The sequence below is a fragment of the Stegostoma tigrinum genome, chromosome 7 (genome assembly GCF_030684315.1).
Source record: "Stegostoma tigrinum isolate sSteTig4 chromosome 7, sSteTig4.hap1, whole genome shotgun sequence".
Taxonomy (NCBI): Eukaryota; Metazoa; Chordata; class Chondrichthyes; order Orectolobiformes; family Stegostomatidae; genus Stegostoma; species Stegostoma tigrinum.
In genome coordinates this window covers 59120388-59142619 of record NC_081360.1, presented here as the reverse complement: position 1 = coordinate 59142619, position 22232 = coordinate 59120388, and the positions used below count along the sequence as shown (strand labels likewise).

Genomic DNA, 22232 nt, shown 5'->3' with positions numbered 1-22232 from the left:
AACAAGCTCAAATTTTAAGATTATATACCTTACTTTTATTTCATGTTCGTTTCCCTCCAGCCCCACCCCCCCACTTCCACAACTGAAGTGGCTAGTCATCCAAAATAATATAACTGCTGGACAGGCTTTGTGTCAGCTGGCGAGGGAACTAACAAGAGGTAAAAATATCCTTGACCTCATCCTCATGAATCTGTGTGCCACAAATGCATCAGTGAGAGTGACCACTGCACAGTGCTTGTGGACGAGTATTCACTTTGAGAATACCCTCCACCATGATGTTATGTAGTACTATCACCATTGTTCCTTATAAGGAAGTCAGAGGGTCTGTGCACACCTGTCAGCTTTGGGATGTATTGACCTCTGGTTCAAGAAGTTGCTGCCACGTACTCTGTGCGGTCCACATAGCTGCACAAAAAGTTAGCGTTGCCATGGTCAGCAGGATATACTTCAAACAGAACTGGCAACTCAAGACTGGGCATCCATGAGGCGCTCTGGGCCATCAGGAGCAGGATTGTATTCCAGCACAATCTGTAACTTCATGGTTGGCATATCACCCACTGTACCATTATCAGAAGGCCAGGGGATCAACTCTGGCTCAATGGACAGTGCAGTAGGACATGCCAGAAACAGCACACGACCATTACCTAAAACTGAGGTTTCAACCAATTGAAACTGTAACGCAGGACTACTTAGGTGCCAAACATCACAAGTAACGAGTGATAGGCAAGGCTAAACAATTCCACAGCCAATAGATCAGAACAAAAAATTACAGAATCCCCTACACTGTGGAAACAGGCAATTCAGCCTATCCATTTCATATCAACCCTCTGAAGAGCATTCCATGCCGTCCCATACACCCACCTCCCCGCTTCTCCCCTGCCCCCGAAACCCTATCCATGAAGCTGTACATTTCCCACTGCTGATCCACCTAGCCTGCACATCCCTACACGCTAAGAAATGACTTATAATGACCAATCCATCTAACCTGTGCACCTTTGCACTGTGAGAGAAAACCAGAGGAAAGCCACGTTGACACTGGGAGAATGTGCAAACTCCACACAGTCGCCCAAGAGTGAAATCGAATCTGGGTCCCTGACACAGTGAGGTAGCAATGCTGGCAGCTCTGCAAGTCCTGTCACATCCAGTCATGAATAGTGTTGGATAATGAAACATATGCTAGAGGAGATGCGTCCACAAATGTTCCCATTCTCAATGATGGGGAATGTCCAGCATATGTGTAAAAGCTGAAGTATTTGCAACAGTCTTCAACCAGAAGTGCTTTGTGGATGATTCAGTTTTGTCTATGCCAGAGATCCCCAGCATCACAGATATCAGTCTTCAGCCAATTCAATTTACTTCAAGTCATGTCAAGAAATAGTTGGAAGCACTGAATTATGCAAAGACCATCAACCCTGACAACATTCAGGCAATAGCAATGAAGACGTGTGCTCCAGAATCTTTCCGTACAGCTATAACAGTGGCATCCACCCAACAATGTGGGGAAAATTGTCTGGCTATGTGCTGCGCATAAAACACAGGACAAGTCCAATACCGCTAAAATACCTCCCTATCAGTCTACTCGCGACCGTGATGGAAGGTGTCATGAACAGTGTTGTCAAGCAGCATTTGCTCAGGAATGACTTGCTGACATGCACAGTTTGGGTTCCACCCAGACTACTCAGCCCTTGACTTAATTACAGTGTTCATTCAAATATAGATGAAAAAGTTGGATTTGAGAGATGAGGGTAACTGTCATTCAGGTTTAAGGCCACATCTTGGCAAAACTGGAGTCAATTGGAATAGGGGAATCTCACCGCTTGTTGAAGTCATTCCTGGCACAAAGGAAGATGGTTGTGGCTGCTGGAGGTCAGTCATCTCAGCTCCAGGACATCTCTCTGCAGGGGTCCCTCAGGGTAGTGTCCTAGGCCCAACCATCTTCAGCTGCTCCATCAATTACCTTCCTGTCTTCATAAGGACAGAACAGGGATGTTTGCCAGTGCTTGTACAATGTGCACCGTTTGCGACTCCTCAAATACTGAAGCTATCTATGTCATAATACAGGAAGAACTGGAGAATACCTAGGCTTCACCTGGTAAGTGGCAAGTAATCTGTGTTTCACACGAGTGCTAGGCAATGGTCATCTTTAACAAAGGAGCATGCCATCACCCTTTGACGTTCACTGGTATAACAATTGCTGAGTCCTTCCACTGTCAACATCCTGGGGGTTACTGTTGACCAGAAACTGAATTAGCCATTTAAATACTTCTGCCGACAGAATAGGTTCAAGGCTAAGAAACCTGCAAAGAGTTACTCTCCTCTTGACTCCCCAAAGTCCATACATTGTCTGTAACACACTAATCAGGAGTGTGATGGAATACTGCTCAGTTACTTGATAAGTGCAGCTACAAAACATAAAGACATTCAGCCTGTTTGATTAGCACCACATCCATATCTAATGTAGCTATGTCTTTAAAGGAGTCTAAAATTGTTCATAGTACTCCAGATATGATGTCACTACTGCCATGTACAGCAGTTGCAAAACACTTCTATTCCATTACTCTTGCAGGAAGCAATTTGTCTGGATTGGGCTCCAGTCTCTGTGGTGCTGTACAACTTGTAGTTTCTTACTTTAGTAAATAGTGATATTATAATTTCCCATTTGTTAATAGCAAAATATTTAACTTTGAAACCTAGATCCCTCTGCTGATATTCTGAGCATTAAAGACAGGGAAGAAAATGATTTTGTAACCAGCCAAATCCGAGAAGAACAGGGAATCACAGGACGTGTGTGGCTAGGAATTTCTCCAGGTCAAAAAGGTAAGGGAATGCAAGAGTAATCAAAAGACACCTTGCTAAATGTTGGAAATGCTGCATTTTTAAACATATAATTATGCCATGTCTATGTAAACAAACAATCACTGATACCCTCCAACTTAATGTTATTTTCCAGCTACACTGTTTTCCTATTAGGTCTCGAAACACCACCACAATGAAAGACCACTGATCAGTTTGTTTGGAAGTTAATGCAAAAGGAGAGACATCATTGTATAACTAATGTAATAGATATGGTTATGACAGAAATGGGAGGTGTGCACTATCTTTCTCTAGTGCCACTACTGTGGGTCACACAATCTTATTGTTGTGATATGGATTTATCTATTAGACTTCAAATAAAAATATCCATCAACTAGGTCTGTTTAATAATATACAATTATCAATTATAACTAATTCTGCACTTCATGGACAATGTTCATAAATAATAAATGTGTGTTATCAAGGAGCACCAGCAAAGTAGGCGACAATGGGAATTTGAGAAACTGTTCAAAGATTGAAATTGTACAGAACACGATGGAAGGTGCTTGTGGGTTTTTTTCTGGAGGTCAGTTATCGCCGCTCCAAGCTATCTCAGCCACAGGTTCTTAGAGTAGGCCCAAACTTCTGCTGATTCATCAATGTTCAGCCATTCATGAGTCTTCAGATACTGAAGCAATCCATGTCCAAATGCAGCAAAACAATATCCAGGCTTGTGCTGACAAAGGTGCTCTGCAGAAATTCACCAAGTCACCTCAGACTTTGCACTCCATGACTACTGGCATCTAGAAGGACATGAACATCAGATATATGGGAATACCACCCACCAGCAAGTTCTTCTCCAAACCACTCACCATCCTAACTTGGAAATATCACTTTCTCCACAGTCACAAAGTCAAAATTAATAGTTGTATTAGTACTGTGGATATACCTCCATCAAATTGACTACAATAGTTCAAGAAGGGAGCTCACCACCACATTCTCAATAGCAACTAGGGATGGGCATTGAACACTAGCCCAGCCAGTGAACCCCACATTCCCTAAGTTAATAGCAAAATTCCCAACTTGGCTACTTCAGAAGTAGGAACAGATGAACTTAGCAAGTTATTCTTCAGAAGGCTTGCCTTAACTGAAAACCAAATCAAACTCTAACTGTCTGCAAAATGCTTTTCAAACAAGGTGGCCATAAAATCTAGTAAAGGCGACCACCAGAAAAAAAGTCTACCAATTAGCTGAAGTAGTGTGGCTTTCAAAGAAAGCCTTGCTTTAAAAAAAATTGTACCTTTTCATTGACTTTTCAAAAAACAATTTCACTATCCCCATGGAACTTGAAATCATTCCACAATCCTTCAAAAGTCAAGTCTTCAGAATATTAAATATGAAGCCTTCGTAACAATATTCATTTAGCAAAACAGGAAGCAGGAGTTGGTCGATCATCGTGTGTTTATTCATTCTGATTAGTCCATTGACCCCTGGGGATTTAGATTCATTTTAGAAATCCACTACCAATTCATCAATTCACCCACTCAAAGTGTCTTTTTCATCAACTTGTTTGGAGATGTGTTAGCACGCCTCTGCATAAGGTAGATCTTGAACTCCGATGCACTGGCCCATAGGTAGGGACATTACTAATTTGCGATAAGAGCTTTAAAAATGCTTGTTTTATAGATATTTTCCAACCAACCCCAATCAGAGATGTTATTGCTCACCTGAATCTGGATCAGAGTCTTGGCTCAGAGTTAGGAACACTACCACTGTGCCACAATAACCTTTTCTTTTTGGAAATGGATTTTTACTTTTTAATGGCCAAAAGTGCTCTTGCACACCACTGAACGCTTCTTTCTTCCCTCACAAAAACACCCAGGATGTTTCTTTTCATCTATTATCCACCATCAGTGAAGCACGAGTATTCTACAATTGGTTAATTTAAATATAAAGCCTGTTAAGGCTGATGCAGGCCACCAAAGGTGAGGGAGTACAGTCCCAGTTGGTTAAATAAACTACATCTGCTTCCATGTCTTATGATCTTATGCTCTTATCCACATTTGACAAGCTCATCATTTGTAAATTCAGTTTCCTGTTCTTAAACAAATAAATATTTACAGCCCATGGAACATAATTTTTATATTCCCAAGATTTAAATTACAAGGTGTCCTTATAGGAACACCCATATCTCTTCACTCGAGACATTCCTTTTATTTACACAATCCAGCAATTTGATTAGTTGTAATTAGCCAATTGAGTTTGGAGAATTTTTTTTCTGTCCAATATTTGCTTCAGGCTTGCAAAGTGAATTCAAAGTCTTTTTATTTATCCATTTAAAGGAAAGCACATTATCCCAAAGAGGCCAACTGTCTGTGCTGCTGATCAATAGGTATTCAGGGGCAGGTGGAAGTGACTGACCCAAAACGTCAACTTTCCTGCTCCTCTGATACTGCCTGGCCTGCTGCGTTCCTCCAGCTCCACACTGTGTTCTCTCTTTTGTATCTGTTGACTCATATTTCCATGACAAAAATATTCTGTAAATATCTGGAGCAATTTTTTGTGACAAATTGGATTACTGCCAACTAACTCCAGAAAAGAAGCTCTGCATGTTATATCTCTCAGCTGATTCAGTAAATTTTGTAAAAATGGCAGCCCATAACACATAACTAGGCAGTTGCTGCCTGCAACTGGAATTTACTACAATTGAAATTAACCTGCAAAACAACCTGTATGAATGCAGCTTTAAAGTTAAAGTCCAGTACTAGAGAAACTGTGGACCAGAAGACACAGAGAAACTTTTAGTATTGGTCCATATTGCTAAGCTATAAGAGTAATTTCAAACTGTTGCTTGCATACTTGAGAAAGGCATTATAAATGCACTTTCTATAATCATGTATACCCTTTTTAAAGGTTTTCGTGATTACCATGATTTGTATATTCGAATCTTAATGTGTTTTGTTAAACTATTTCATATTTTTGTCCTCCGCACAGATAAATCCTTACTGTGGCCAGATGGTTCAAACCTTACTTATGCTAACTGGATTAATAACAATCTCTCAGTTCCAACTCATGACAAGTGTGCAGTTATATCCTCCAAAAATGGAACATGGATTCTAACCAGTTGCTCAAAGAGTCATAGCAGAGTTGTCTGCAAAGCTCCAATGAGTAAGTTCTACATTAACAGTCTTCAATGATTCAATTCTTTATTAAGATGTTAAACTAGATTTTATTGTCTATTAATTTTTTTGGGGGGGAAGGGGAGTTGTGAATGTCAAGTAGTTTATAAAAGTAGAAAGTATTAATAAACAGTCAGTCAGTGTTAGCAAAGATTTATGGCACCTTGTCACTGAATCAAAAAATAAGTCATGAGCATGTGAGAAATAAATATGGTTTAATTTGTGAACAAAAATGTCATGTGCCATTCTATATCTGGGACAGTCAAATTGTATTTTGTTCCAGATTAGGTTTCATGTTGTGAAGTTAAGCAAAGAGGGAGAATTCCAAACAGCATTTTAATGATAAAATACAGTAGTGCTTTTTAAGTGGCTTCCTGACTACATAAATATTTGATGGGAATGTTTTATTGGAATTGGAAAAGTCACCTGCTGTGCAAACACAGATGTCAGAAGAGGAACACATCAAGTAGTTGGTGTAGCTAGCTGGCTTCCTGGGTACAGTGGAGAAGCTGTCCATGAGAAGGCACAGATTTATTGCAAGTTGTAATTCAGTCATGATCTGTGTGATATCAGTGATCACAAAATTCATGGATTTTTTTTTATTATTTACCTAATGGGACATGGACGTTGCTGGCTGGCCGGCATTTATTGTCCATCTGTACCTGCCCTTGAACTGAGATGCTTGCTAGGCCGTTTTCAGAGGGCAGCTAAGAGTTGACCACATTGCAATTGGTCTGAAGTCACATGTAGGGGAGACTAGGTAAGAATCGCAGATGGTACAGTAGTGAGCCAGTTAATTCTTCTGATAATCAGCAGAGAGTTCACGGTCACCAGTAGATTCTTAATTCCAGATATATTTCTTTTTATTGAATTCAAATTCCACTATCTGCCAAGATGGGATTCGAACTTGAGTGCCCAGAACATTAGCTGATTTTCTGGTTTAATAGTCTAGCAAGAATGCTACTAAGCCATCTCCTCCCCTGTGAAGTAACTTATGTTGTTTAAAATCATTTGGTAGCACAGAATTTGAGTATTGTTACATCTTGAATTCATCAGAACATTTTGCAACAATTCAAATTCAAGGAACAAGCCACCATTTTATTGCAGACGAGGACAATGCTGATTGGTTGGCAGGTGCATTCTTGTTTGTTAGCGGTGTTGCCATAGAGAATGCACGTAATAATGCCAACTGATAATGTTTTTAAAAAACCCAGATTTGTTGGATTTTAAACCAAGATGATTATCTCTAATTGGCCAAGCAATGCCCTGAGAAGCAATCCAATGAATGATTCACTTGCTGAGTTAGTTTGTTTGAGGTACAGTCCACGTCCATGCGGTTTTTGTTTGCAGGGCCCCATTTCTTGATGTGTGGCTTCCAGTACACACAAGTATGCCACACTTCAATCCTGAATGGCAAACCTAAAATCAGTCGTCAACATGCTTATGCATTTAGGATCCAGAAAATTTTGTCCAATTGCAGAATAACATTAAATGTTGAACAATATCTTGCAAGCATTGCTAGTGTAGGGTTGATTGAGGTGTAGTCAGGACCTTATTCTTCCAAACAGCCAAAGGAGCACACTTGTTGATATGATAGGATGTACATTGAAATTCATATCCCATATTACTCCTTTGTGTGACAGCTGGAACTATTATTTCATTAGACTTCCTAGGCTTCAATTGGTATACATTTAAAGTAATGTGCGCTTGGTTTAGGTTTTGGACATCTGACATTCCTTTTCATTCTCTACATCTAAAGGAAAGAGAAGAAAGTGACATAATGAAAAATTACGTTGCTAGTCTCCATATCCCTCAATAGAACTCCCAAAAAATATTTATTTCAAATTTTCACCTCTTTGGGAAACTTAGCAGAGCAGTGTCTGAGAGTAGAAATATGCTGTTGTTCATGAGACCCACCGTAATCTCTGCTCTGTCACTAGAAAAGTACAACTGCTGGTAAATTTAAGCCTGAAGTCTGACGAGAGGCAGGACTTTCAAGGTGACCTCAGCTGGTACTGGAATTTAACCTGCACTGTTGGTGTCACTCTGCATCATGAATTAAACATTCACCCTTCTGAGCTGCTGAGCGAGGATGTTTGTGCACCTTCCCTAAATGAAAAGCAGTCAGTCCAGTCACTGTACCAGTGATTTGATACAAATAAGCACCAGAAATGTAGTGTGGAATGGAAATAGTGTCAATATATTCGTGCAAATGAGATGTCTTCACATGATCAGTGTTTGAGGGTAATAAGAATAGTCTTCCAATGGCCAGAACCACCAATGAAATTTTAGGAATTTAACTATTTGCCACAATGAATGTGATTACTTACTTTCAGCAGTTCAGAATCCCAAGTAGATAAACTGAGCGAGTATACTGGTTATGAAGTATGTGTTGTTGGTTGAAACATGCGTTTTATATAATTTATTTTTATACTACACTTTTATTTACTGAGGGGTAAAATTGCTCATTGTTTTTGGACCTTTTTTTCATTATTAAAGTATACTCTGTGAAAATTTTTTTCAAATTTATTGTTTTGCAGGATCCAGTCATAAAGTTGCAGCCTTAGTGATAACAGTGGTATTTATCTTCCTGCTAATCGGTGGAGTTGTGTGGTTTTTGTACAAAAGGAATAAGTGGCGATGGGCTAATCCCTTTGGAACTGTGCATTATGAACGTAGTTATAATGATCCCACAGATTCAGATAGCACAATTATGATATCAGAACTGAAAGAATTCCATGATTGAAATTAGTTGTTATATTTTGTCACCAAAATGCTTGAGGATTTTTCAAAGCATTAGCATATTTTGTCTTTAATTTGAAAGATTACTAAATAATTCCACTTGTATAAATATTCCCTGACTTGCACTACTTACATTTTTGACAAATACTGCTACATAGTAAGAGAACTGTAGTAGTTTCCAGAGGTTATGTTCTTTTGTGGAATATTTGCTTTAAAAACATATTTTTATACTATATTAAGTAAGCATTCCAATGATGGAAAGAATCATAATATATGCAATGTGTTAACTCCAAAAAAACTTCATCTTTTTCCGATAATGAAATGACATATTGTTGCTGATATGACAGATATTTACTGATTTATCTGAATATCTTAAAGCCATTGGAAATTTCACATTAACAATGTAAAATCAAATGTGTGTACATTTAAAAAAATATATATATATAGTGTAAGATGTGTTAAAAGCCATAACATTTGGATTTTAGATGATTTGTGTAAAGTGGGAAAAATTGCTATTGTTTATGAAATCCTACTTACTATTTTTATGTCAGTGCCTTGTAACCTTTTTCTCGCAGCAGACCTTCAAAGCTAAGAATTAGATGTAAACCAATTTCTAATCCAAATATAAGATCGGGTTGCATTAAGTTTCACATTATAAGTCTTTCTAAAACTTGGGGGTTTGTTAACGCATATAAATTCTTGACTATTATGACACATATCTACAACAATTAAAATTGCTATTCTCAACAAAGCCATCTTAAAGCATGGTTTGTTTTAACTTTGACAATTGCTGTCTAAACCGTATATAGATGTTTCAGGCATCTCTAATCCCAAAAGGTGCTGTTGTGCTTTTCTTTGTGTATATTTAAAACTCTATCCACTAAAATGTTAGCAGTCTTTAATTATTTTAAGGTTATTAATTAGAGGATTTGACAGAAGCATTTCTAATTGATGAACATTGGTTTAGATGTGACCAAACTAGTGTTAAGTTCAATTTAATGAATACCATATTGTGCAATATGATAAAAGGAAAGAGTAGAATGTGTTGTTTTACACACATCTTATAAAGCAGAAAGGCTAAAAATGCAGAGCAGTACTGGTGAATTAGTTTGTAATATCATGGAACAAATTTAGTAATTGGAGTATTGAAAATTAAATATGTGGGTAACAAAGTGCTCAAAAGAACAAATCAGTATTATAATTTTGTCACCTCCATGCTTCTTTTAAATGCAATGAAATTGAATAATTTTATATTTGAAAAATACCCTAAAATATTTTAACTTTGCCAAACTTTAACGTGAGAGTTCGGAAAAGTGGGTAGCGTTTGATTAACTCAAACTGTTTACCTCTCAAATTAAGTTATGAACATTAGCAAAAAAATGGAATTATCATCTTTGTAATATGAAATGCAGTTTTTTAAAAAATTTAATTTGATTGCACAGATTTTACAGCATTATCAGCAATTGACAATAATTGAGGATTTACTGCATTGTGTAATTGTGCTTAAATTCTGCATTATTTTACGGGTTTCTTTTTCATTTGCTGATTTTTCTAATATACTTTTGTGTGAAAGGAAATCATGATACATTAGGAGTAGGGGCAGTTCAGCGTTAAATATTTTACTCCCAGTTAGGTACAGAGAGGTAACATCGTGGTTGTAAGACAAATACATAGACTAATGCTGGTCACAGATTTAAATTCTATGATGACAGCTAATGAAAAATAAATTCATTTAATAAATCTTTTACATACAGCTCATCTGAGTAAGGATACAATGTGACCCTCGACCATCAATTGTCATAAAACCTAAAACTAAAACTAAGAACCATGGATGCTGAAAATCTGAAACAAAACCAGCAATTGCTAAAGGAACTCACTCACTCAAAGTTCTTTAGAAGACTCACTGAACTCAAAACTTTAACTCTGCTTTTGTTCCAGAGCTGTTGAATTCCTCCAGCACTTCTTTTTTTGTCATAGAAGGCCGATAGGTTCATCATAATGTCTTTTTGGGAAGGAAATTTGCCATCCTTTCCTGATCAAAAAGCTCACACCAGATTCACAATAATGAGGTTCAACTGCCATCTGAAATGAATTAGCCAGTCAGTTCAAAGGCAGTAAGAACGTGAAATAAATTCTGTTCATGTCTGTGGTGCCAACATCCCATAAAAAAATTTTTAAAAGCCTAATTTCACTAGCACAGACTCAATTCTATATATTTTATTTTGGATGACTTCACTTTATTTTCAAATTGTGGTCCAGATAAATGAATAAACTAGGTTCATATATTACCTTTCATCTCAAGGGCTTGGGTTTCACTTCAACCCGAGATTGAAGTCTGTTCTGTCCAATAAGTTGTGAGTTAGCACGCGACACACAACTTCTTCAATTCCTTTTGACAATCTTGCTGACAGGCAGCAATGTAGGTAATGAACAAAATAAAAGTCTGCTACATGAGTGTTCCTTCTTAGGAAATCACTGAGAGAAATTTGAAAGTGTGAACTATGCTGCACATTACTGTGAAGTATTTCACATTACTGGATATCTAAGATAAGGAAGTGTTACATTTTCCAGAACTAACAAAATTGATATTGAGCACCAAGTTACACCAAATTAACTAGCCCATCTTCTTTTCCAATATTTGGGAAACTGCATCTTTGGTGATCATGGTTACATCTATGGTACAAATAATTTTACCCGTGTGGATCGGTGACACGTGGACAAAATTGAGAACAAAATATTCTTTAAAATTTGGATGCGTGTAAATATAAGTATTTTGCTCTGCAAAGAAGAATCCTTTTCAGTGTTCTTTTAAAACATATTTGTATGTACATAAATGTTCTGAACATGTCTTTTTCTGTGACTAGAAACTGAGAAATTAACTGGGAAAGGAAAAAATACAATGTTAGTGAAAATTATTTTAGTGTGAACTGCTCTGTTCCACACACTGTTCATGTATGTAATATAACTGAGTTATTAAAAACAGTACGTAACTTGATCATTTTTCCTATTTGTGATTATCTTTATTTGCTGGGTTACTTTGTTATTAAGATAACAACATGTGAAATATCATCATTACTAATTGTTCTTTTAATTTGGATTTCTTCGATCGGGAGAGTTCAAAGTGCACCCAAATGTGCAGTTTCTATCCATGCATATGCTCTTTAAATATGAGGTGGCAATAGTTCCAATGCTCCCTGACTCTTGACGGTTGTGATGATATGTGTCTTTGTAGGATTTGTTATATCCTGGTTCTCTTGAAGAGAAGTGTTGCCAATCTGGTTCCATGGTGTATGCTCCATAGAAAGCAGAGTATGTAGCTTTGGGTTTTTTTTCAAATTAGACATAAGAAGCATGAGTGCATGGAGTCAGCTTCTCACACAGCCTGGGTTTTAGTTTTTGCTTTTGCTTTCAGTTGTTGAAGCTGTTAGATTCAGCTCTCTGCTCTTGCAAAAGCTTGAGTTCTCTCGCTGCTGCTAGATCCATTCTGTCGGTGTTACTTTCTCCTGGATTAGAGTTGGTAGCAAGTGAGCAAATCTGTTTTCCTGAATTTGCCAAGGGTGTGCTTATAGGATGTTGCTATTTCAGAATAATTGATGAATATTAATTAATAATGTTAGTATTTTAAGATTTAAAGTTTTTTATGTCAATTTTTTTATTTGTCTTTTAACTGTAAGCGTGTTTTGCTTAAAACCAAATATGAATGATGAATCAAATCACATTTGGAACAGCATCTCACCTTTGCCTTTACATGAGCTAAACGTTAGGATCTAGGCCATTTCCATGATTATGTTTTGATGGGTTTGATTTCATCCATAATACTGTAAACATTTGGTATTCTATGAACAGCTACTGTGGACAGTCAAGAATTTCATATCGCCCTTCAAAAAAAAATCCTTATCTATTTGTGTTAACATTTTACCTTTTGGAAAATGAATGCAGACAGAATTCTTACCAAGACTAAATATCAAAAGATTTATTCTTAAGTCAGCTAAGTACATTGCAACTGTAGCACACATCCATACAGTCTGGGCTCTTTCAAAAGGCTGGTTTTCTTGCTTTCCTGATGGAATCCAAACTACGGTGGTTATTTTAAAAGTGGGGCTGTAGTTTTACACAAGAATGTCACATTGCATGAATATTTAATACTTAATATTACATGAAATGTCACACTCAGCTGCCTTAAAGGTACATGATTTTCTTATCAATGATACATACCATATTACAACATCCTTTCAACCATCCCCTTTCCATGAAATTACTCCATGGAAAATGTAGGTTTATAAATCAAAAGTAACAGTAGCATTTACAGATTAAGTTAACATTTTGACAGATTTATAATAAAACCAGATCAAGCTTTGTGCGGTTCTCAGGATGTGGTGGTACAATTTCATGCTGTCATATGTTGTCTGCGTAATAGGTTGGTATTGACTGTTCACTGTGGATGTGTTGTTATCTCGTGTTAGCACAATATTTTGTGTCTGAATCATTATCTTGGATTACCGATACATTGTCATCCACAATTCGAATCTGTTCTATCTTAGGTTATTTTCTCCACTTCTTTCCAAGAATTCAAGAGCTGATGTTATGGTCATGCACTCTCCTGTTTTGGTCTGAAACAAGTGTCTACTTCACACTAGGTTATGTTTCTGTATCATTTTCTCCTTTCTTTCCAACAAGGAATCCCACGTGCGTCCAAGATAATAAAATGTGAGGCTGGATGAACACAGCAGGCCAAGCAGCATCTCAGGAGCACAAAAGCTGATGTTTCGGGCCTAGACCCTTCATCAGAGAGGGGGATGGGGAGAGGGAACTGGAATAAATAGGGAGAGAGGGGGAGGCGGACCGAAGATGGAGAGTAAAGAAGATAGGTGGAGAGAGTGTAGGTGGGGAGGTAGGGAGGGGATAGGTCAGTCCAGGGAAGACGGACAGGTCAAGGAGGTGGGATGAGGTTAGTAGGTAGCTGGGGGTGCGGCTTGGGGTGGGAGGAAGGGATGGGTGAAAGGAAGAACCGGTTAGGGAGGCAGAGACAGGTTGGACTGGTTTTGGGATGCAGTGGGTGGGGGGGGAAGAGCTGGGCTGGTTGTGTGGTGCAGTGGGGGGAGGGGACGAACTGGGCTGGTTTAGGGATGCAGTAGGGGAAGGGGAGATTTTGAAACTGGTGAAGTCCACATTGATACCATATGGCTGCAGGGTTCCCAGGCGGAATATGAGTTGCTGTTCCTGCAACCTTCGGGTGGCATCATTGTGGCAGTGCAGGAGGCCCATGATGGACATGTCATCAAGAGAATGGGAGGGGGAGTGGAAATGGTTTGCGACTGGGAGGTGCAGTTGTTTGTTGCGAACTGAGCGGAGGTGTTCTGCAAAGCGATCCCCAAGCCTCCGCTTGGTTTCCCCAATGTAGAGGAAGCCGCACCGGGTACAGTGGATGCAGTATACCACATTGGCAGATGTGCAGGTGAATCTTTGCTTAATGTGGAATGTCATCTTGGGGCCTGGAATGGGGGTGAGGGAGGAGGTGTGGGGACAAGTGTAGCATTTAACCCCACGTGCGTCCAGCTGGGCAGAAAACAATATGAGATAGAAGAACAGTACAGTCTTGTCTTCCAACATGAGTTGCAGACAAAGTAACAGTAACTAATATACTACCTTGACTGTAGACTTGAAATAGGTCTGTAGCAATCTTGGACCATGAATTTCATGCTGCTCGTATTAATGAAGCAGACGTACCTTACGTGATTATTAATTGACCTGTCTTTGTTGAAGCCAAGCCCATAAACAGATTCATATGCTGGTCTTTTGGTTTTAAATGCACCCATGTGACCAATATGGACATGGTCCAACATGTCTCAAAGCAAGATTTTGGGAACAAACATTTGCTTTCTTTGTTCTACTCGGTTATGACTAATGTGAATGAGATCAATATTGTCCTGTATCCTATATTAAACAACATCACAGCTGACTTCTAGCATCTTGAAATTACCCAGGATCCCAGTTGTATTAGACATCTAGAACATAACCATAGTGGTGCATTTGAGTGGCTTCTTACAAATCATTTCTAAAGGCAGGGTCAGGTCTTATACCACTGGATCAGTATATTGTATCAAAAATGTTTAATTTGGCTTGTATTAATTTGACACAACTTGTTGCCAAAGACAGAGCCACGTTTCTTTACCAAGTCCGAGTTGGAGATTGCTTTTGTACTTGTGTTTGTTCTTTCCTAGCACCGCTGTGTTGTTGGCAATGCAAAAAGAAATGGGAATTTTTCTGTGATTTGGCTCATGTGCTGCTGAAAAGTATCTTGACTCAGGCTGCCTGAACAACAGTTCTGAAAAAGCAGTATCTATCAATAGGTGTCCAAAAAGTAATTAAGCTCTTGTGAATGAAATGAAAGGTGCATAGACAAATAGCCACTTGTTGCATCTCATTTCACGAAGTTCAGAAAAGATTTACAAGGATGTTACCAGGGTTGGAAGGTTTGAGTACAGGGACAGGCTGAATTGGCTGGAGCTATTTTCAGGGGATGAGGGGTCACCTCAAGGTTTTTAACTTCATGAGGGGCATGGATAGGGCAAATACACAAGGTCTTTTCTCGGGGTGGAAGAATCCAGAACTCGGGGTAGTTTTTAAGGTGAGGGGGAAAGATTTTAAAGGGACCTGACGGGCAATATTTTCATGCAAAGGGTGGTACATATATGGAATGAGCTGCCAGAAGAAGTGGTGGAGGTTGGTACAATTACAACATTTAAAACCAGCTGGATGGGTATATGAATAGGAAGGGTTTGGAGGGATATGGGCCAAATGCTGGCAAATTGGACCAGATTTATTTAGGATATCTGGTCAGCTTGGATGAGTTGGACTGAAGGGACTATATCCATGCTACATATCTCTATAACTGCTAAATATTTAACTCCATAAATTTGGGATTGAGCTTCTCCAAAGTGAGAATTTTAGTCTGATATCTTTCTCAATGTGTTATTCAGTGTTGTCACCATATTTTTTAGGGAAAAAACAAGACAATGCCTTTAAAACAACTTAGAAAAACATAGTTTTAACCGTGGCTAACCCGAGATAGTTATCATATTTACATGGTTATATGACTTGTTCATAATATTGAAGTAATCCAAGTTGTTTTTCAGAGTAATGTCACATGAACAATTACAATGTGCCACCATGCTTTTATGTTTTGTGAAAAACCTACATGAATGTAACATGACACAACGATTTAACAATTTCCAAACATTAGATGGCAATGCCTGCCTGCACATGCTTAGACCCTGGGCATGGGTGCAAAGTCCAGTAACAAAGCCATTCTACACAGCTTCAGCATGATCACTGAAACCATGACAAATTTAGTCAATCGTAATAATGCAGAAAAAAAATTAAAAATCTAATTTTTAAATGCATAGATTTGCTCCAAATTTAACAAACAAACATGTAACAGGGTCTTGTGAAGAAACCTCAATTTTGAACATTAATACCTAAAAACATAACAAACAAAAAACACTTCTAGGTGGAAAAACATAGGAGTGGCAACACCGGTGATACGTAGTCATCTAGGATCCAAACATAATGTATACTGTCATTTACTTGTGCAGAAGTGGTGGAGTTGCACCAGTAAATGTGGTGGTTGACAATGCATATAATATTGCTGAGTTCCATCATATCTAGTCACATTTGGGTTTGTCCTGTATATGGACCTTATTTGCAAGGTGCGCTCCCCACACCTGTCCATTTTCTGCAGGAATCGTTCACTTCTGTGACTACCTCGTCAGCTCTGCACTCCTCACCAACCTCTCCACAAAACCTGGTACCTTTTCCTGCAACTGCAAGAGGGGTATCACCTGCCCCGACACCACCTCTCACCTCCATCCAAGGCCTCAAACAATCCTTCCAAATCTGGCAGACATTCACCTGCACCTCATCCAACCTGATTCATTGCATCCATTGCTCCTGATGTGGTCTCCTCTATATTGGTGAGACCGAATGCAGACTAGGGTACCGGTTCATGGAGCATCTGCGCTCTGCACACACCAACCAACCCAACCTTTCAGTTGCGATTCATTTGAATTCCCCATCCCACTTCCCCAGCAACATGATCATCCTTGGCCTCCTCCACTGTCAGAGTGAGGCCAAATGGAAATTGGAGGAACAACACCTAAAATTTCCACTTGGGACCTTACAGCCTAAGGGCTTCAAAATCCCTCCTGCCTCAGCCTCATCCCATGTCGCATCTCTCTGACCTGTCCTAACCTGTTCATTTTCCAACTTACTCATCCGCTTCACCTTTCCCACTGACCAATCACTATAACCCCTTACCTGCATCCACCTTTATCCATCCCACTTACCTTTTCCCAGCCCCACATTTCTCCCTCTCTTTATTTCTGGGCTGCCCTCTCTCTTCCCAGTCCTGACTAACCATTTCGGCTAAAAATGTTGACTTGCCTGCTCCTCTGATGCTGTCTGACCTATTGTGTTCATTCCACATTTATTGACTCTGGCTTTTAGCATCTGCAGTCTTCACTGTCTGCCAGTCAATACTATGCTGAGCATTGTTTTTGAGATACAGAACTGCATCATACTGGAAATTGTTGAACTGATCTGGATATAGACTTCGGAAATTCTGATTGGATTCCATTTTTCTGTCTGAAATCCTTGTCACAGCAAAGGTTTTTGCCATCTCACGTATCTTTATGAAGATCCATACACACTAGCAAACCAACAATGGTTGCATCACCCATTTCAACAATGGAGAAAGTTTCTGGCAAACATCAAGAAAGACCATATAGAAATTTGAAACTAACAATGTCAATATATAGAATGTCAGATTCCCTATATACAGTGAGCATGTCATATGGGGACTACACCATACTCATCACTTTGCCAGCATATATCTCATCGAGTTCTGAAGAAGGGTCACTGGACCTGAAACATTAACTCTGTTTTCTCCTTCATAGATGCTGCCAGACCTGCTGAGCTTTTCCAGCAACTTTGTTTTTGTTCCTGATTTACAGCATACGCAGTTCTTTTGGTTTTTATTTAGATCTCATCAAGGATGTGTAATGGGATATTCGTAAAACTCACACCTGCGTTGATTCAGGCTCATTGTGTTGTCTTTTTTTAATGGAATACATGATCTTTGTGAATGCTTCAGCTCTTCTAACCTTATCAATAATGTCTAACAGACTGAGGAGTTTGCTTAGGATCTGGAATCTGTTTTATTTTTAATGGGTGTTTTGCAAACCTAATTCACATGTTTGCACTTTGGGGATGTAGCTTTAGTAACATCCTTGGGCTTTGGCTGAATCCTTTTCATGTTGTTCAGCATTGTGCTGCATCTTGAGCTTTTCCTAATGATCAGACTTTCTGCACATCTTTGCCCAATATCTCTTTGTGGAACGCAGCTTATATGTGCCATAGAATGTTGGACACTTGGGATCCCATGATTTCTATTTTTCTCAGAGCTTTTTGGAATAACTTAATCGCACGGATACAATGTCTTTCAGACAGCTATTCTTCATTGAAATCTTACCTTTGTGTGAAATCTGACAACAAACAGGTCAATCGTTTTGCTTGATTGCTGCTATAGGAAGGGGTCTTGTGATGCAGTTGTAGTGTCCCTGCCTCTAGTCCAAGGGGCCTAGTTTCAACTCCCACCCGCTGCAAAGATGTATGGTAGCAACTTTGAACAGGTCAATTAAAAAATTTTAAAATACCCAATTGTAAAATTTGCAGCAACTTGCAATTCATCTCAGAGATCAAAGATCTTTTCAAGACTATTATGCTGTCAGGGAAACCTAATTAATTAACTCTTCTCAAAACTTCATTTCTTATAGCAAACAGGAATTTGCTTTATTTTCTTGGTCAACTATTTGTTGACAGTGAAATTTCATCCTGTGAATAACTGAAACTCTTCTATGAGTACAATAGCTTGGCAATCCATGTTGATAGTTTTATTCTCCATTGTAACTTTATATCAGATTTGCTTTCTTTCTTTCTTTGCAGAACTTTCTCCAAAACTGTCAACTGTCTCTAGCTGACTGGACTGCTTTACATCTCTGGCTTCTTCTCACTGTGCTGGAAGAGAAATTATCACAACTGAATACAGTGTCGTGATTTGGTCGTTGTTACTGACTGTAGATTGAAATCTCTTCGACTTCAGTGGGAGTTAACATTCACCCCAAAATGTGAACAACAATTTGGAATCTCCCACATTTTTCTGGTACTTTTACATCTCTTCCATCTCTTTGATTTTCAGGAAATAAGTGACAATTTGTTAAAGGAGAGCACTGAAAAGCAAGAACATTTCTGAAGTCCCTTTTGGTGCTCTAGTTGGGGGCTACTACCAAAATAGTTAGGTTAAAGTGTTACAAAAATACACTGCATTTCTACTATCATGTCTATATTAAAGATATATTTTCTAATCAACCTGTTCAGACAGTACCACAGCTCTGCACACTACCACTTTGTTTTAGCTCTACTCATGAGCTTGTAGGTCACATTAATTGATTTAGCCTGCAAGATGTTTGTGATTAGCCCCCCTGACTGTGGAGCTGTGATCACCGTGGACCAGGGCTACTATTGGACACTGCTCAGATTCAGGCAGGTCACTTTTTAAAACTGGTAGGCCTGTTACCCCATAGATATTACTTGAGAAGGTGATTTATCACACTCCTGCTGAATAGATTGTACTCTCAGACCTTCCTTCTCCCAACAGGTTGCTAAGTTGAAGAACTTTTGTTCTGATGGTTGTGTGCTTATAAATATCTGTTATGACTCAGCAATGTGGCTGTGATAATCATGAGTACTGTTATCGTATGACATGATGATCGTGGTCTTGTACAATGAAATAGAGATAGCATGGCACATTAACCTTTGAGCAATCTTCTAGAAAATTCTTCTAGCATTGCCGCCAGCGTCAGTCACCTTAGTGTGCTCTTGTAATATGAACATTGAGACAAGTTTCTTACAAAGAACATCTATTAGAAAATTTATTCACAGAACAACTAAATACATTACAACATTATCACCGGTATTACTGCAAACAGTGTACAATCATTAATAGGCAGGTTAACAAACTGACTTTTCTGATCACTTCTAAATTTTATGGCAGTTAATAGCGGGTCACGTACTTTTATACAGGAAAGTCACCCAACGTGACGTCATACTTAATATTTTTAAAGGTACATGCTTGCTTGATTATAGGTATATGCAATATTACAATGAAATCCACTCCCAGCACCATTTCTACTGTGATAGAGGAGTAGCTATAAAGAAGAAGGGAAGTTAGAGCAGAGCTGCTTGCCACAAAGTATGCATCAACTGTGAAGAGTGGAGGGAAATATTTCAATGTGAAATTTGAATACAACAACATTTTTTTAATTTATTCATGTGGTGAGGGATTTGCTAGCTGGGCAGCATATATTGCCTGTTTCTAAGTGCCCTTGAGAAGATGGTGATGAGCTACTGCCATGAACCACTGCAGTTCATTTGTTGTTCATAAACCTGAAATGTTGCTGTGGAGGCAGTTCCAGGATTTTGACCCAGAAACACTGAAGGAACAGTCATATATTTGGTGAGTGGCTTGGAGAGACCTTGCAGGTGGTGGTGATTCTTGATGGTGGTCATGGTTGTCTAAGGATCTGCGGTGAATTTCTACATTGCATCTTATAGATGGTGTACACTGCTACTACTTTGTATTGCTGGGGAAGGATGTTTGTGGGCGTGATGCCAAATAAGTGGGCTGCTTTGTCTTGAATGGTGTCAAGCTTCTTAAGTGTTGTTGGAGCATCATTCATCCAGGTAAGTAGAGGGTATGCCATTCATATTCCTGACTTGTGCCTTGTAGATGGACATTCTTTGGGGAGTCCAGGAGGTGACTGGAAGATTCCTGGCCTCGAGCCAGCTCTTGTAGTCATAGTCATTAGATGGTTGGTCCAGTTCAGTTTCACTCACATGTTGATATTGGTGGATTCAGTGATGGTGCTGTTATTGAATATCAAGGGGTAGATCTGCCCTGCATTTGTGTACAGGACATACATAGGCTAATTTTCTAAATTGTTGATTAGGTGCTACTGGTAAAGCTGTACTGGAACAGCTCAGCTAGGGCATGCAAGTTCTGGCATGTACCATCTTCAGCACTATTGCCAGAATATTATTAGGCCCATAGCTTTTGCCTCCAACTGTTTCTTGCTATCGCTGAGTGGGTCAAATCAACTAAAGAGTGTCAACTGTGATACTGGGAACGGAGATGGATCATCCACTTATCACATTGAGCTGAAGATTGTTGCAAATACTCCTGCCTTATCTTTTGCACAGGTGTACTGGGCTTTTTCATTAAAAGTGGGGATATTTGTGGAGCCTCCTTCTCAAGAGTGTCGTTTAATTGTCCACCACTGCTCATGACCGAATGTGGGACAACACAACATAGATCTGATTCATTAATGAAATCACTTCGCAACATCTATCATTTGCTGCTTATGCTAATTGACATGCAAGTAGTCACGTGCGGTAGCTTCAGCAGGTTGGGACCTCATTTTTAAGACTGCCAAGTCCTGCTCCAGACACACCCTCCTGCGCTCTTCTCTGTGCTAGGATAGATCCTGTGGATTGATGGTAATGTTAGATTGGGGAATGTGCTATTCCATTAGGTTGCAGATTGTGGTTAAGTACAATGTCACTGCTGCTGAGGACGACGGTGCCTCACGGATTCCCGGTCTTGAGCTGCTACATCCGTTCAACACTTTCCTAATTAGCTCTTTAGTAGTGTCACACAATACAACTAAGGGTAATCTCAATTATGAAGATGGGTCTTTGCTTCCAAGAATGGCTGGGGAGTGGTCACTCATACCAATCCCATCGTGAACGTGCACATATGTTACAGGGAGGTAGGTGAAGATAAGGTCAAGATGAAACTGTGGGACCACTGTGTGGATGATTGCCAAGAGAACTTGCAAAACTTGATTTTAATTTCACAAACGTAGGGAATCATAAGGAAGAAAACCTCCAAAGCTACAATATGGCTATGAATCTCTCTCTCTTTCTCTGATTCTTGGTTGAAGTAAATGGGAACCTGATAAAGTCCACACATCTCAATATTTTTACTTACTGTAAACACAAAAGCTGCATCATGGCCACCACCCAAAGACTTGGATCGTGCTTGATTACTACCTGATCCGTAGCTCGTTCGGTAAATATTCCTTTGGTCTACATGGTCACTAATTCAATTTCATCAATAAGAAACCCAGTGGACATTGAAATTGGCCAATGGTCTGAAAAACCTTATTTCTTTTTGTCCCATTTTTAAAAAATCATCTCCTGCAGAGTTTTTGTTTTCTTTTGTGTGAGTGTATTTGTTTTGTGATTCATTCTATTTCCAGATCATAGCTTAAACATGAACTAGTACTTTTGTAGTACTAGTACTTTGCCACTTTTTTGGATTTTTTTTCAATAAATCGATAACTGAGTTTGTTGAGGAAATCTGGCAAAAATCGGTTATTCTGGAATAGATGGTGAATGGGA

At 39.0% G+C, this 22232-nt stretch overlaps 1 protein-coding gene across 3 annotated transcripts in view; it reads left to right on the top strand.

The window, feature by feature from the left end:
• ly75 (lymphocyte antigen 75) overlaps positions 1–11694 on the top strand; it is a 141921-nt gene extending 130227 nt beyond the window's left edge. For all 3 annotated transcript variants that reach the window (XM_059647306.1, XM_048533646.2, XM_059647307.1), the window contains 3 exons: positions 2695–2817; positions 5788–5961; positions 8513–11694. In XM_059647306.1, the coding sequence (XP_059503289.1) occupies positions 2695–2817; positions 5788–5961; positions 8513–8718 (503 nt within the window). In that variant the 3' untranslated portion in view covers positions 8719–11694. The remainder of the gene's footprint in view (positions 1–2694; positions 2818–5787; positions 5962–8512) is intronic.
• The last annotated feature ends 10538 nt before the right edge of the window (positions 11695–22232 follow it).